Source organism: Durio zibethinus, chromosome 25 (assembly GCF_047325235.1).
Source record: "Durio zibethinus cultivar Kanyao isolate XHJ-2024 chromosome 25, ASM4732523v1, whole genome shotgun sequence".
Taxonomy (NCBI): domain Eukaryota; kingdom Viridiplantae; phylum Streptophyta; class Magnoliopsida; order Malvales; family Malvaceae; genus Durio; species Durio zibethinus.
The window spans coordinates 16336492-16354073 of NC_143186.1; the positions used below are offsets into that span (position 1 = coordinate 16336492).

Below are 17582 nucleotides of genomic sequence, written 5' to 3' on the forward strand. Positions count from 1 at the left end.
TGTAATGTAGTTATTATATCATATACTAGGGATTTTTACCCTTGGTAAGCATTTGATTTTTTTCCTTCTTAGGGGATTGTTGATTTTTTTTCCTTTTTTGGAGCTAAGATAGGATATAAGCCTCTCTCACCTTGGCTATTTTTTATTATAACTTTAGCATTGATGTATTTTTAGCAATTAAGAGCATGTCAACTAGTGTATCAATGGCTTTAGGGAGAGGGTGAGATTGAAGTACTATTCCCTGTTACTTAATTCGCTTGTCAGGGCAATTGGTGCAATAGCTTGTTATAAGTCTTTCACTTGAAAAGCCTTAGCATTAAAACATGTGGCATTCTCTTTCAAGGATTTATTTCTTCCTTGGAAGATGGGCATCAAATTTAGTGTTGTTTTCTTCATTTGTCAACTGTTGACAAAGTGAAACAAGAAAGATTGGTCAAGCTGCTTGAAGGAGTTGATGAACCTCAGCACCAAGCTACAATACCATGATTGGGCCACCCTCTTGAGTGTTATGGCAAACCTTTTAAACATAAGAGGCTTGTTAGCTCCTTGTACCATCATCTTAGTTTAGTAAAGTTTAAGTTTATCAAAGGATCAAATTTACCATTGTAAGTCTCCAAGATTGGCATTTTGAATCCTTTTAGTGGCCGAGCTCAGTTTATGTCCTTGCTTAATGGGGAGGTTTCCAAGAACTTCAACTCGTTATCAAAGGTAGAGGCTTTATTCTTCAACTTATTTTCCATTGCTTATATCCAAACATCATAATCTTTATTAGGTTATAGCTCTGATGTGGCCTGTTTAAACTATTGGGTGGTGGCTTATGTTTGGGCATTTGTAGGGTTGTGGGTTATGGATGTTTCATCTTCATCAGGTGCTAATAGGCAGTGTTGTCATTGTAGGTTAGCAACTTTTATGTTGGTGGGTTCTTGGGGTTGTCAGGTTCGGTGCTTTGAAGGTTTATAATGTAGTCAGGTTTTGTATCATTTCCTTTAAGGATTGTAGTTGTTGGGTGAGTGCTTCAAATTGTTTAATGGTTGGAGTTGCTAGTACAAGTTGGTCAGGATTTTGTTGGTTGAGTTAGGTATTAGTCCCAGCTGTAGCATTATATCCTTTCTTAATGACTTTCTTTCTAAGTGCCATATTAGCTCGATTAGATTAAAATCTCCCAATTTAGTGCACTAAAATGTTGGTGCTAAACTATTTGCAAAGGTTAAAAATCTAAAAACATTAGATAGGGAGGTTGGTCAAAACAAGGTTAGAGATTTCTCCAACGTTTGTCCTCTAACACTCAAGTCAATGCTCGAAAAGAGAGTAAAAAGAAAAAGAAATCATAAAGTATGTATATAGAGTTCGAGTTGGTTTAAAAGTACCTAAAAGGGGATACTTATACCTTGGCGATAGGGGCACTAAGCCCAGGTGACTCAAGCTCCAAGTAATAAGGCAAGGGTTGACATCATTGGCTCGAGTTGGGTTGGCAGTCAGCAACCCAATCAGGGATGACAAGTCAGCATTTCTATGTGCCACCAGGTGATTAGCTAAGGTGACCAAGTTGACATGGAGCTTGAAAACGCAAATTGGCTCTAAACATTAGCTAGGTTAAATTCACTAAATTGCCTTCATATGACTGGTGACTCACATTTTGGGGTGAAAAGTCCATTTTGCCCTTTGGACCTAAAATGCCCTAACAGTTTCTAGGTCTATTTAGGGAAATAGTTTATTTGGAAATTGCTGATATGAAGATCAATAGTTGACAATATTTACTTTTGCAGGTTGTTTTGTGGATTTAATGATGTATACTACCTCTTCCTTGGGTGTTTAAACAATCTTTTTATGCTGAATAGACAATATAGTTTGTTAAAAGAAGCAATGAGGCCATGTTTGTGATTGAATCATATAGAACCTTGAGAGACAGAGGTCGATACCCTATTAATCAGATTGTTAAAGATTTTGATGGAAGCTTTGCCTTTGTTATCTATGATAGCCAAACTGGAACTGTCTTTGTTAGTAAGTCATTATTCCAAGTAACAGAATTGACTTGCAGTATCAAGAAAATGGAATTTTTATCCAAATGGTATCCTTAAAATATTATTTGTTAGTTGCCTTAGTACTTACTGGAGTTGCATCTTTGATATTCCAAGGTTCTGATGGTTGGGTTAAACTGTACTGGGGAATTGTAGCTGATGGCGTAGTGGTCATATCTGATGATTTTGATGTCATCAAAGAAGGCTGCGCCAAATCCTTTGCTCCCTTCCCAACAGGTACTTGGTAGGTTCTTTTTCCAGTGAAATTGGTTCAATCTTGCATTGTTTCACATCTAATTAGATGATTCCTATGAAATCTTTGTCTAATAAAATGTTAAAATGGTGATATTATGAATCTGATTTAAATGGTGATTTGTGGGGATTTCCAGGATTCATGTTCCACAGTGAGGAAGGTTTGGTGAGCTTTGAGTAGAATAAAATCAGGGCAATGCTAAGGATAAACAGTGAAAGAGTGATTTGTCAGGCTAATTTTAAGGTTGATGTCTACACAAGAGTTAATAGCATTCAAAGGGTGGGGAGTGAAACAAATTAGACTCACTGGTATTCACATTAATAAAACTAAAACAACTTAACAAAAAAAAGGTTGTTATGCAACTTTATTCTCCAAAATGATCAAAGTGAAACAAACACTAGGATTTTTTCCGCTTTTTAACAAGTTCTTGACTATTTATGTATTTTTCTTGTTACATCTTTGGTGTTTTTTTTTTTCTTTGGGTTTGTAATAATAACCAAATGCCTAATAATATTCTAATATTCTACTTTTTTGAAACTTTTTGCCCAATCTAAAGTATATTGATTTTAATGTGCAAAGGACCTAAAGTGGATTTTGAAAATTTTTTTTTTAAGTGTTTTGATTTTATTTTGTTGTTCTACATGATATTTTTGACTTTTATAAGAATATATATATATATATATATATATATATATACACACTTTTGGGAAGATGATTGGAGCAAAAATCGAGTAAAAATAAAAGAAATGAAAATTTAGGATTTAATTCAGAATTCAATTGGTTTATAAAGAATGACATTTAATAGATACGAATTCAAATTTTAGCTTTCTAACTCTTTCTCTTCTATGCAACATTATTATAAAAAAAATATAAAAGTATATTAAAAGTAAATTGCCACTAAAATGATCAAAGTACTTTTGATAAAGAATTAATTGAATTTTTAGATCACATATGAAATTAATAAAATATTACAAAATGGATAGGAACGACTGGAGCAATTTTCTCTATTCTTTGTCTAAGCTTTGAATCCTATGTAAGATCCTTTGGGATTGGAATGAAAGATATACAAAAGTTTCAAAAAAAAGAGTGGACCATCTCATCGAACCATGCGAGCACCGGTCACTGGAGTTGCATATAGATAGGTGAAGATGGTCATCTGATTCATATATGAAGTCAATAAAACATCCTTTCACACGTAAATCAGAAAGCACTGTAAAACTAACATGATCCCCGCTTTGTAATTCACCCTTAAATTTCCAAGAGCTTATCCACGTGATCAAGTTCTTGGCTTCAGGAATTCCAACGAAATGTTTACAATAGGTCCACTTGGTGTCTTTGGTCTCATTAACAATTTCAACACGAGGTAAGAAATCAAATGTTTTGTCAGTGTCAGCAGAAAGAAGGATGATCGATTTTAGCCAACTGATCTTTTTGCCAAAGGGCACTGTAAATGAAATCTTAGACCCCCCGCTCACAACATGAAGACTATACCAAACCAATGGATCATATTTGCTAATTATCGCATAATCATATAAGACCTGTTGCATTGAGAAACAAGTAAATTTCATCATTTGTTCTAAATTCGTCAACATATGGTTAAAAACTGACTAGAATATCTTCACCAAGTGTCATGTAGTGAATTCTATTCATATTTCATCCAAATTCAAAGGAACATCGACAGATGAATGTATTTTGAATAAATTCAAAGAAGCCTTAGAAAGAAAAATAACAAACCTGTGGGGAAGCAACCATATTTGATTCCTTTAAGAGATTGTAAATTTGCACTTTGGCATTTCCATTGGAGTTCAAACTAAGTAAGTCTTCTTCACTTAGGTCCAACTCGATGTTTAACTCATTGTCTTTATCAATTCCTAAAAATTTTGATAAATAAATATGTCAGTATTATTCATAAAACGATGTATCATTATTATTATTATAGTTATTTATTATTTGAGTTACATATATAATAAAAAAGAGTCTTTTATAAAATTAAGTTCGATTTTTTATACTCATAATTTTAATTATCCAAAAATACGGTTTTTTCATGTCCTAAATCTGGTCGTTCTCGTTTCAACATTTGAATTTAAATTAAATGTTGAAAAATTACCTTGATGATCTTGTTGAAGTAGTTCACATACAGATGTAACGTTGTTTCCCGATTTACATCTACCTGCAACTCCAAATTCTTTAATGTTAAAATTAGAAAACACCGTACAAATCACAGTATCACCAGCTTCGAAGTGGAAACGCTTTACTGGCCAATGGATTAACCACAACATTGTGTCATTATTGGATTCTGGAATTCCAATGAAACTCGAGTAATAAGCAAAATCGATCTGCTTGGTATCGTTAGAAATTGCCACACATGGAGGACAGTCAAGTATATCTTTATCATAAACAAGAGAAAACACGATGCATAGGCTGAACCAACTGATCTTTTCATCGGGAAAATCATATGATGGGAAAGAAAAAGAAATCTTTGACCCTTTACTACGATGCTCGAATGAGATTGGAGCCTCACTTCCTGAAACAAAACAACTAGTGATGCCACATTCATGGAGTACCTGTGTCATTGAATTGGTTAGTACTTGCGAAAAATCAGATAGGGACAAACAATAGTGAAAAAAATGGTCAAAAGCCGTGTGTCCTATTAGTAGTGTGACATGTTGGTAGATTGTTAAATTTTTAGCTTCAGTGACATAGTTCAAATCTTGGTAGCCTCGTATAAACAAAAAATATAATAACTCAAAATATCAAGAATATTAAGACCTGTGGGGTTGTAACAACTTTTGTGTCTAGAAGATAGTTGTAAATTTCCACTTTGTTGCTTCCAATAGAGCCCACATTGAATAAGCATTCAATCTGTTCCACTTCAAAGTTTTCAATTGGTTCCAACATGAACACTCCTTCAACCTTAGTTAGCTTTTCACAACCAAAAATAATGCACCTTTTGAAAGACAAAAGGTAAGATAGACTTGACAATCTATTTATTGATTGAGAAATTTTGATGTGCCGGCCACTCGAAGTTATTGGAAGCATTGGAAGTGATTGGAGTTGTTTGCAAGAAGATAGTAGAAGTTCCTTAAGCTTTGTAAGGCTTATAATGCTCTCAGGCAAGCTGTGAATTGGGTTTCTGCTTAAATTTAAAGATTGCAAGTAGGGTACACTGCTAAGATCACTGGGCATAACATCATCTGATAGTCTACAATTCTCCAGACTCAACTTGACCAAAGAACATGGTAAAAACTCCCAAAACAAACTCATTTCTTTTCTTCTTTTCAATGATAGCCAAGACAACCATGAATTCGAGTCAAATATAGCAGTTTCATCCAAACCAAGCACCTTCAATGATTTCATACACTGCAACTCTTTCGGTACATGATCAATTCTTAAGCAACCAGATAAAATTAGCTTTTCAAGAGATACCAACATACCAACGGTACTTGGAAGTTTCCTTAGATTTTTGCAGTCTTCAAGGTTTAAAAAACAAAGCGTCTTTAGCTGACCAATGGATTGATGAACCTCAATAAGATTTATGCAATCTTTGAGCATCAATTTCTCAAGGCCACGGAGTCCTGAAAAGTTTGGGGTTTTGAGAAGACCATGTGAATGATTGAGATTAAGAATCTTCAAATTTGGAAGACACTGTAAATTAAGAAGAAATAAAAAACAATTAGCTCATATATGTGTTGTTGCTTCACGAAAAGAGAAAAAAAAGTTACAGTCACACACCTTTGAATCCTCCCAAACATGTTTTAGGCTACTTCTGCGCATGTCAAGAACAACTAGTCTCGAAATCTCTAAGTCTGTCGGAATATATAGTAGAGGAAATCCATGCCAACGCAACCATATTAAGCCCTTCGGGAAGTCTTTATAGTCTCCTTTAAGTTTTCCATAATCCAGCTGAAGCAGTTTGAGTCTCTGCATCTTTGTAAATGCTTCAGTTTCCATATCTACCTCATTTGACATGAGAAATTGATTTTTTGATTGATTTACAAGATGTAGCAATCCTTGTAGGTCAATGGTCAAGCATTTAACAGTTTTTGTACCCTGTGGGAGAAACAATTTCTCTTGAAAAAATAAAATTAAAAAATTGCAAAATAGAAACAAGTAGATGAAAATGAAATCTCTTACAATTTTTTCTCGCATTACATCAAACGCATCCTTATGCCACAACCTGCTTCGCTTCCCAAGGTCAAGAGATTCTTGTCGAACAATTTCCTTTCCCATATCTCTAATCATTTGATGCATCTTTAGCTTATTTTTTTCATTAACAACTAGGAGAGACCTGCAAATAAGATTTTCAATGCCAACTGTTGTATAGAAATCACAACCATCGAGAATTGTAGTTGTGTAATCTTTATCCTTCCCAATGAAGAAACAAGCTATGTCAAGGAATAAATTTTTATCATGATCATCTTCCATGGAATCATAGCTTATTCTTAGAATCTTTTGAATTTTGCTATCAGGGATTGCTTTTAATTTCTCCAACGCACTTTTCCAAACATTCATACTTTTTCCTGATAGTGAAGAACCCAAAACTTTAAGAGCTAATGGAAGCCCACCACAATGTTTCACTACTCTCCTTGCGTACTCCATATAATCGATCTCAATCGGACAACTCTTTGCGAAGGCATATAAGTTAAAAAGCTGAAGTGATTCGTCAAAAGTTAATTCTTTCACTTCAAATTCCTTGTAGATGTCTCTATAATTGGATGATGATGATTCCAAATTTAGCAGCTGGGTACTGAAAGGAGCATTCAGCATGGATCGATGTCTGCTAGTTATGATGATCTTACTTCCTGGATGAAAAGCTACTTGGGTTCCCATTATTTTAGTTATTTTTTCTGCATCATCCACATCATCGAGAACAAGAAGAACTCTTCTACAGCATAACGCTTCTTTGATCTTAATAATTCCATCATCTGCATTGTGTATTTTGTTTACTTTTCCCTTAAGGATATCTGAAATAAGCTGTCTTTGCAAACGAACCAAGCCATTGCTTTCTTTGCTTACTTCTCTAACATCAGCAAGGAAACTGTAGCCTTCAAAAATTTCAATGTTTTGATTGTAAACAACTTTGGCAATGGTTGTCTTCCCGATCCCTCCAATTCCGCAAATTGTTGCAATGCCAAGTTTATTTGATCCATCTCCTTTTAACCACCAATTAATGCATGTCACAAGAAAATCTATTCCAACTAAATAAGGAGGGACATGTAAAACGGTGCGATGGAGTTTATTTTGAACATGCTTAACAATATCTTGAATGAACTGTGATTCATGCCTACAAATTTTAAAAGATAGATATTAAGATAGATATTAAAATAGATATTTGAAATATAACTAGTAGGTAAGACCTTAAAATTTCAATAAAAATCATTAACATATTTGTTTCTTTCCTACCTATTTTAATTTTTGTAAAAGTAAAAATTACAATCAATAAAGATTCAATTGTAGAGACATGCATTCAATCTATAAAATATTATCTATTTTGATTTGAAAATTCATTATTTTGTCTCGTATAGAAAACCTTACAAGTATTTATTTATGTATTTATGTATATATCATAATAGATTCTTAAAATATCTACGTGAGATTGAGGTGTTACACAATAAGAATTCAACACACATTTTTAAATAGTAGGCAAATAGAATGGAACTTGCTTAAATGTACCTATCTTGTAGAACCATGCCTCCCAAATCTACAACTTCCTTTAAAGCAGCCCTCCATCTTTGCACCATATCCATTTCGAACTTGAAGGTCTTTTCATGTCTAGCAAAGGCTTCCGCATAACTCCCTGTTTGCTTCTTGACTTGGGATGGATCAACATCATAAAAAACTGGCAAAACATTATATTGGGAGGATTTCCTATGTTCCATTATCTTCACAAGTTCATTAAGACACCATTTTGATGAAGCATAATCTTTTGAAAAAATAATGATAGATATTTTTGATTGATGGAATATTACTTTTTCGATTTCATTGCATATATTTTCTCCTCTCTCAATTTCATCATCATCTCTAAAGGTGCGAATCCCTGCTTGCACTAAAGCCATGTAAAGGTGATCTGTAAAATTTTTACGTGTATCTATACCTCTAAAACTTAAGAATACATGATAAAAATGTCGAGGAATTGACGAGGAAGATTTGTGATCCATTGGAACAACCACTGAATAAGAGCTCTTCAAGAAAAATCTAGATTGACCGACGAGGCATCTAAAATAATGTAGAACAATTTAATAATATCATTAAATGAAAAAAATTAATAACAAAACGTCAAGGCATATTGTATAGAAGCCAAGATCAAAGAATTCTGCTAACGGCTAGTTGTATATTTGTATTTATACTCTCTATGAAGAGAAAGTGGAACACACATTTTTTTTTAATAAGGAAAAACTATCACATTAAGCCATTAGCAACACTTTCCATATTGTTAATCATACATAAGAATTTTTCATTTTTAAATGAAACTAGAATAGTTAAACTGGTTTTTTATATGAAAATATTAAAAATTGAATCATAATCACTTGAATTAAAATTTTAGCACTTTAAAAGTTAGACATATTATTGTTAATTTCTCCCATTATTTTGTTGCAATTAAAAAGATATATAATTATATATAAAAGGGGGATCAACTTATTTAGCGTAAAATTTTTTTAGTTTTATACAATTTCTTAACCATTAATTTTAATATATCCAAAAGATGAGATTAAACCATTTTTTCTATTTTTAGTTGTCTCTTTTGTCCCCTAGATTTATTAAAATCAAAGGTTAAAAAAAAATATAAAACTAAAATGTTTTGCATTGTATAAAAAAAATATTGACTTTATGTAAATATATAAAATTAAAAAATTTTACACTGTGTAAAATATATATATATACATATATATTATACGTCAATAAGTAATCACAATTATCATTTCACCAAAATTAATTTGTTATTTATTATGTGTACTCTTTCAGAAGAAAATTTTTAATTCATTAACTAGAAATTTGTTATTAATTACCTGCAATTTAATAACTGAAATTTATGAACAAAAATTAAGATTTTTTTTTTGGAACAAGACAGAGAATATATATGCATACCCCGACCAAATCTAGGCTTTTATACGGAGCTTATCCTATTTTACCACTTAAAACAATTAAAATTTTGTTTGATTGTTATTATTAATTTTTTTTGCAAAAGTAAAAAATAAAAATTACATTTGCTACAAAATAAAAAATATTTTTAAAGAATTAAAATGTTGAAAACTTGACTTTATAATTAATAAATCAAGCATTATAGACAATTACATTTGTATTTTTTTTATTTTTTTTAACTTTTAAACATATATTATAAATCTTATATTATTGTACAGGGTTCCTTGATTAGGTGGAAGAAACATTGCAATCCAATAATATAAAACGAAATGTTATCGTAAAATTAGAGCAATCCTTAATGAACAAGTGCAGTGGTAGGTGGTAGTAATTTTGCTGTAGAAGCTTAAAAGAAAATATTGGCTAAAACTAATTAATTTTGGTGTTAACAATGCAAAATATATAAATGTAGAAAAATGTTAATTAAGGTGTCATTTAAGGAAAGAAAACATTTTTTTTTTAATTTAGTATAAGTAATTCATTAAACGTAAAAACTTTCCTAAAATAATAATTGAATAATTTTTAATCTATTCTTATTAGCATTCATTAATGGGACTCTAAACTATAAAATAGACACGTCTATTGGTGGAGCATAGGCATGATATTAACAGTTCAAATGCTTGCACTAGACTCAATCTGATACAATTAATCATTTGAATTTCGATTTTTGCTCAAGTTCGACCCTAATTAAAAAAGTAGAGTCAAGGCCCAATCATACCGTCAAATTAAAATTTCTTTTTCAAGCCAAAATTGAAATGATAATCATTTCAAATAATGAGCAAATCACACTAAAATCTAACACAGCATCCTTCAATTCAATCTAAAATTCAAGCAAATTACCAACACTTTAGTCACTTTAACTTACAGCATCCTTCGATTTTAAGTTTAAACTTTAATCTAAATTCTAACTACGCAAGATTACAAATCAACTCCTGAAACAAACCTTTGTAAACTTAAAAAAAATACAGCAAAGAAATCAACTCCTGCAAGCTAATGAAAATTTGTGACAAGAAATAAAAAAAAATAGAAATTTTAAATTGATAATTAAAAACATGATAACATTATACATGAAAATAAATTAAAAAAATAACAAAGACAAGAATAATTTTACCTTAGAGACCAAATGTGTACTTGAGAAAGGTGGGAGACAAATGAGATAGATGAGAGCTTGAGTGATACTGGTTTTGGACTGAATGACGCTCTTCAAGTATATATGAGGAGAAGAGATGGTGATGGTGACGATGTAGATGGTGAACATTTTCAAAGATGAAGAACGACCGCCATCCCAAGCCATCAATGACTTGAATTTTAATTTGTTAGGTAAGATTGAAAATTTTATTAATCTAATGATTAGTTTTTGTTTTATTTATTTTACTCTTTAGTGTATTTTTTTTTTACTTCTTTATCTTTATTAATAATTAGCAAATCCTTTATCTTTATTAATAATTAGCAAATCCTTAACATTACTTATTTATTAATTAAGCATATTTATATAGAAAAGGATTAACTTACACTAATATAAAATTTTTCTTAACTTATTAAACGTATTTATTAACTTACACTAGTATAAAATTATTAAGCATATTTATTAACTTATTAAGGATTAACATTACTTATTTTTATTAAGCATATTTATTAACTTACACTAGTATAAGATTTTTTAGTTTTACATTTTTTTAATTATTAATTTTAATAGATTCAAGGGATGAGATTAAACTACGTTTTTATTTGTCTATCTCATCTATTATATCTATTAAAATTAATAGTTAAAAGAAGATATAAAAAATGTAAAATTTTTTTAGTATAACTTGATCCTTTCTTTATTTAAATTATAATTATTTGTTTATAACATATAATTATTAGAATGAGTCAGATTAGATCCATGCCTTAAATATTAAACTAAACACTTGACTCAAATTTTATATATTATCAATAAATTAAATTTATTTTTTTATATTTATTTTAAAGATTAATATTTACTCATTAATATATAAAATTTATACATTAACAATATATCAAATATAAACTCTTTAAAATATTTAAATCATAATTTTTTTAATACTTTTCAAACATTTTTTTTAATCGAATTTTTTCAACCACAATAACATTATCAAATTAACACATAATTATCATTAGCAAATGAGTGGGACCCAATTATATTTTTGCCCGTCTATTACTCTATACCAATTTATACGAAAAAGAAAATCAAGCAAATGCTTATTTTCAATCTGTTAGCGGGTCAATCACTCCGCCCAATTACTACGACAAGAAGAAAATTGAAGCAAATTCATTTTGGCCATTTCTATCTTTCTAGGAAAAGTTATAAGTGGCACTAAATTTTAAATTCAAACAATTCATTTGCTAACATCTAGAAGGGCATCGACATCTAAGCCAGAATCAATTTCATCTAGTCTGCCCACAAAAACCTATGAAATTAAAGAAACAAATATGGAGCAATCTCATCTTGTTGGTACATTACTTTGATCGGCAAAAACAAATGTATAGCTTTATAATTAATACAAAGGAGGTGCTAATTGCACACCCATTTTTCTCTTTATATTCCAATTTTTTTAAAAATTTTTAATTTCTAAAAAAATCATAAACCTTTTAAAAAATAAATTTTTGAAAAATCATATAGTTTTTCAAAAATTCATTTCCAAAAAATGAGATAGTGAAAATGTTACTTGAAATGTTTCTTAAATTTTCATTATCCCACCTCTTAAAAATAGGTTTTCGAAAAGTCATTTGACTTTCAAAAAATTTATTTTTGAAAATATTTATAATATTTCAAAATTTTATTTTTGAAAAGTTATATGACTTTTTAAAAATTCTATTTCTGAAAACTTGTGTGAAGGAAAAAGGATAATTAAATAATTTTATTTATAAAAAATTAAAAAAAAAAAAAGGAGTAAGGTTGTAAAGAAAAAAGGCTAGAATGCATTTAGCACCTCTCTTAATACAATATATATGATGAGACTTAAGCAAAATTAGCTACTTTGTCTCTTTGGTTTGGCACAAGTAGAAATTTAAGGGCAAAGTAAGTACCTATTTAGTAACCACTTTTCACTACATTGATATGATAAATGTGTTCATTATTAAATTAAACCAATTAAATTTTGAACAATTATCCAATTCACTCTAAAGTTTTTAGATTATTACAAGTGATGCATATATTTTAATATATATTAAAACTTTAATTAAAAAATTAGATATGTAGTAGTTTTTAATCTCGTTTATAAAATTAAAAACTTAACTTGTAATGTATAAAATATAATTCTTAAAATTTAAATTTTAAATTTTAATTCAATTAATTTATATAATTACTTTAACGATATGACATCTTATAAATTTAATATTCAAATTTTAATACATTTTGTTCTTCCCTCTTATCCCAAACTATGATCCGTTTGTTAAAAGACCAATTAAACTTTTAAGTGGTATCATAAAACAAAAGCAATCAAAAAATGAAAACTCAAAATTTTAAGCTACAATCAAAATAGATTAATTTCAACATTTATATTCAAATCCCCTTCTTCAATTTGTAGTCTTAATAAATTAAGTAATGAATTTATCAAATTCAAATTCCTTATAAATTATAAAAAAAAAAAAAAAAAAAAGGATGTTGGAAGGGAAAAAAAAAGTAAAAAATATTAGGAAATATGTGCAATGTAATAAAAAATAAAAACGCTTGACTGGTTGACTGCATTGACTACGGGCAGTAATGCTCTTTCAGTCCTCAATCTTACTTTGTATTATAATTTCTAGCAATGCCCGACCCTCACCCGAAACCCGACCCGGAAAACCAACAGCGCCACCATGCCACTTAATTCGACGTCGAAGACGACGATGACGATGACGTCATCATACTGAAGAAGTTTGATCACGACTGTCGAAAGGCTGGCTTTTGGCTAACTTTTTCTCGTCATCATAGAACGTTGAATTCTTTGAAAATGTTTGGCATCTAGTAACATTGGTATTACATGGAAGCCTATCATGTCAAGGAATTGAGTATTTTGGATACGCATGCAGTTCTGCTTCTTTGATGAGATATCTTAGTTTCAATAGTGTTGATATTGGCCCTTGTGCAGCATACACGGGACTCTTTCTTGTGGGTATCCAACAGGACCACCGATTGTCTCATTTTCAGACAGGTTGCCTTGAGAACCGGCTGTTTACTGATTACAGCAAATTTTTTTGAGTACTCTACTTTCTTCATTTGTCAGGATAGTTTATTAATCGCAATAATATCTGATATTGCATCCTGGGTTAACTTGAATGGCCGGGGTGTAAGGCTGCGGATCAAAATCTTATGTTCTTGTACTGAAAAAAATAAATAAATAAATGAAAGAATACCCAATTGTTTTTGCTGTAAAAAATTGCCTTTTCAATTGTATACTTGTGCTCCCCAGGTTGATGTTGAAGTGAATCCTTGTGAATGTTCTGCATTAATCATAGCCAACTAGATCATAAGCATCTTGATTATCTAGTGCCGGTAAGTGGATTTAAGAATGGTCTACAACCATACTTTTAAGTGTGATTATGGCTGATAGCAGCTGGCATCTTTGTAATTAACTGCTCGGTGACTAAACAATGTTCAACGATCTCAGGAACCAAGTAAATCAGGGTACCGATGGAGTTTTGCTTTAACAATCGCAGCATTTCTGCATTTGATAAATGATTAACTCAAGAAGAGAATGTAGATGATACTAAAAATATCTCATTTTGATTCATTTTGTATAACCGATCCATTGATCTAACCAAATTCTCACAGGGACAAAATGAAAAGTTGAGAGAATTAACCAAAATTTGCAGTTTCACACTGGATATAAAACAATTTTAGTAGATGATGATTCTTTTTTGCAAAAAGAAAAAAGGATCCTGAGACGCATCATTCTCTCCACATATCAGCAAATTCATCAGGCTCCAATGGATTAGATAATTCGTGCATTTTCCTCCTTGTCTTCGCTTTAACTTTCTTCGCGTACTTCCCAGCCTTCTGCCGTTTCTCTAATGCTCGAATCTACAAATTTTGTGAAAGAGGGCACATATTGTTAATAATTATTAAATCTGTAAAAGAGGAACATGACTCTTACCCAACTTTAACAGGATCTATAAAAATCTCATTAACCAGACATTACTTACACCATTGAAATCAAGATTAAAAGTTAAATCCTCTAACCTGGTTTGGTGATACATAGTAGGGATTCTCATATAGTGTTGGACCTCCAAAGCTGCCAGCAAATATCTTGATCGGATTCAAACAAAATCTAGGACCAACCTGTACAGAACAGGTATGACGAATTACATTAGCATCACAAGTACTAGAAAATCACATTATATAAATAAGAAAGCATATATCGCTGCATACCTCAACAAGGGTCATTTTATCAAGTCCCCCTCGAACCATTTTGTCTGATTCATTATGAGGAACAGATATCTGCATTAGAAAACAGCAATTTTATGAGTGAATTCAATAGTTAATTCATTCATCATCAGATAACAAAGATGCAAAGATATGAAATCTGCATTAGGAAACAGATGTGTTCGTTGAAGCCAAAAGTTAATCCATCCATTAACAAATAAAGAAGATGCAAATGCATGAAATCACACAAACTTATTCTGCTCATTCCATTAACAAATAAAGAAGATGCAAATGCATGAAATCACACAAGCATGCTGATTTGTACTAACGGCAAATATGTTGCACACAAATTACGAAAAGCATATACTTCGCAAACCTGGTAATTGCGGAACCATATGTGGTCATCAACAATGGAGAAAACAAAGACATGATCATGATAAGGTTTAGATTTCCTGTGCTCCTTTGGAGTTCCAAATATCTGACAGAAAACAATAGAAAAGAAAGTGTCAGTGAATATCCTCATTTTCACCCCAGATTATGTTTAAGTGAAACATCCAGAAAACCAGGAAACTGAATCTCAACACTTTGGTGAGCAAATAACTGTTATAACTTTATCTCAGTGACACAAAAGAAAACAGAAAGGAACCAGCCTAAAAAGCAATTATATCAAACATCCTTCACATCATTTCACAAGCCAGAAAGCAAAAGCATTTATAGAGGACATGCATGAACAGAGGAACAGTCCAAACAAAATTGTATAAAAACGTCTATTATTTATATCACGTATTATCAGAGAGAATTTGAATTTACAATGCTACAGGCCCAAAAATGGTGGAAAAAACTCAAATGAGTTGATTCAAAGAGTAAGTACATGTTTCATCCATGTGTTAAAAACATAAATAGCAAAAGAACATTCATTTAAATAGAGAAAAAACATCAATAACCTGTATGATCATCTCCTTCAGAAGCTTCCAATGAGCATCTTTTTCGAAATTACCCGAGAAAGTCAACAAAGGACGTGAACCTTTCAAATGATTTCCAGTGAGCTTCAGTTCTTCCATTGTATGCACTGAAATGAACAAAATTCATTAAGCCACCAAAAACCATGAAAATCACCATGCTGCAATAGTAACAAAACAACATCAAGAAACTCAAGTATATAATAGGGTCAAAGTCATAATAGTGCATTTTAAGAAATTAAATGAGAAATATTACCGGCATTAACCAAAAATTTCACAGATGGACCACTGGGACACTTTGCCATCCATAGATAAAGATCCTGATGTTTCCTACACTGGCATAAACAAAAGGAGTTGTACATAAATAAATTTAACTACCATTTCAAAAGGGTTACATTTGACCTAAGGTTTATAATTCTATACACTCTTAGTGACTCAAACTTTGGCAGCTCATGAAACTTGATATTTCTAACTAACAGTGCATCAAAATTGGCTACACTTTAATTTTGCTTAAAGAAAAAGAACAAAGCTTAAATATTTACCTCAAAAAACAGACAGGAAGAACAACCCCTCAACTCAATAAGCTCATTCAAGGTAGCCCCCTTACTACTCCTTGATTCAACCTTATTATCCTTCTTACAATGAGGCAAAAGTGAAACCACGTTCAACATCAAATGCCTATACCTACAACAACCAAAACAAAGAAAAAACATTAACCCATATCAAAAACAAAGTCCACCAAACATTCAGGCAAAGAAAATTTAAAAAAAAAAAAAAAAAAACATTTTTCTCCAACAAACCTGTAATTAATGCGGCGTGAACATGTTACCATAACTTTTTCCTTGTTTCTAAAAACGTGGGAAGACTCAGGGTTAGACCCAGTTAGTTTCTGAACTTCTTCCTTGTCTTTCCAACCCAAAAGTGTCCTTTTTGGTCTCTCTGGTGCTCCTTCATCTTTCTTTGTTAGTTCAACTGCCTGAGTTTCGCTGTGTTTTCGTTTCTTCCCCATTGTTTAACAAAGAAAATTGAAAGAGTTCAGCTTTTTTGTGTTTTTGGCTGCCGGAACAAACAGAAGAAAACTGGAAGATTTTTAGCTATGATAAACCCTAGTTAAAACCAGACTACGCCTTTTCATAAATGGGCTGGGTTTGGAGTGCATAGAATTGAGGCTCCTTGAGTGCCCATGTCCAAAATTTTAGGAAGCTAGATATGGGCTGATGAGGTTTCGGCTTTAGTTTTATTTTTATTTTTATTTTTTTAATTTGAAAGAAAGGAAATTTGGAAGCAACTTAGAAATACATGCATTTTCTTGGAGCAAAATGTTCGATGTCAATTATTATGTGATATGTTAGAAAAATTTTATATTTTATATTTTAGTGATTAAGTTGAATTTTTAATAATTTTAAATATAAAAAAAAAAATTCGAGTGCTTGATAATTTTATTATTAGATAATTGAGTTGAGGAAATTAAAAAACACAAAATATAAGAATTGAACGTGAAAAGAGACTAGAAGACATTAGTCAAGAGTGTTCTTTATTTTCTCTAATAAGCAAGTAATGTTAATTGACCCTATATTTTTGTTCCAAATATTTGCCTCTTTTGATCTGACAAAATTTCATTGAATAATTTAAGTGTGCGATCTACCAATTTATGGTAAACTTATTCATAAATACAATGTTATTTTAAGGAAGTCTTTTCTTTTTCTTTCTTTCTTTGATGCCAATTGTTATTCGCAATTGTTGACTTGATTTGTTAGTAAATGCAATGGTAAAGGGAAGAAGATGTACAAAGAAAAGGAAACTAGTCCGGCAAAAAGCTAGCATTCATGAATTTTGACGAACATTTTTTCGAA

General features: G+C 31.0%; 2 protein-coding genes and 1 pseudogene across 2 annotated transcripts; 1 reads left to right on the forward strand and 2 right to left on the reverse strand.

The window, feature by feature from the left end:
* Positions 1 to 670: 670 nt before the first annotated feature.
* On the forward strand, positions 671 to 2571 carry LOC149511692 (uncharacterized; annotated as a pseudogene).
* Positions 2572 to 4989: 2418 nt separating this feature from the next.
* On the reverse strand, positions 4990 to 8582 carry LOC111276180 (disease resistance protein RUN1-like). The gene is made up of 4 exons (XM_089754504.1): positions 7945 to 8582; positions 6406 to 7555; positions 6004 to 6321; positions 4990 to 5916 (listed from the first exon to the last, which is right to left on the reverse strand). The coding sequence occupies exons 1-4, from the start codon at positions 8427 to 8429 to the stop codon at positions 5017 to 5019; spliced, it is 2853 nt and encodes a 950-aa protein (XP_089610630.1). The 5' UTR covers positions 8430 to 8582; the 3' UTR covers positions 4990 to 5016.
* A 5527-nt stretch (positions 8583 to 14109) lies between these two features.
* Positions 14110 to 16814, reverse strand: LOC111276506 (ribosome biogenesis protein BRX1 homolog 1-like). Its single transcript, XM_022862249.2, has 8 exons — positions 16530 to 16814; positions 16272 to 16413; positions 15986 to 16064; positions 15715 to 15839; positions 15147 to 15248; positions 14777 to 14845; positions 14588 to 14686; positions 14110 to 14428 (listed from the first exon to the last, which is right to left on the reverse strand). The coding sequence occupies exons 1-8, from the start codon at positions 16736 to 16738 to the stop codon at positions 14297 to 14299; spliced, it is 957 nt and encodes a 318-aa protein (XP_022717984.2). The 5' UTR covers positions 16739 to 16814; the 3' UTR covers positions 14110 to 14296.
* Between the last annotated feature and the right edge of the window lie 768 nt (positions 16815 to 17582).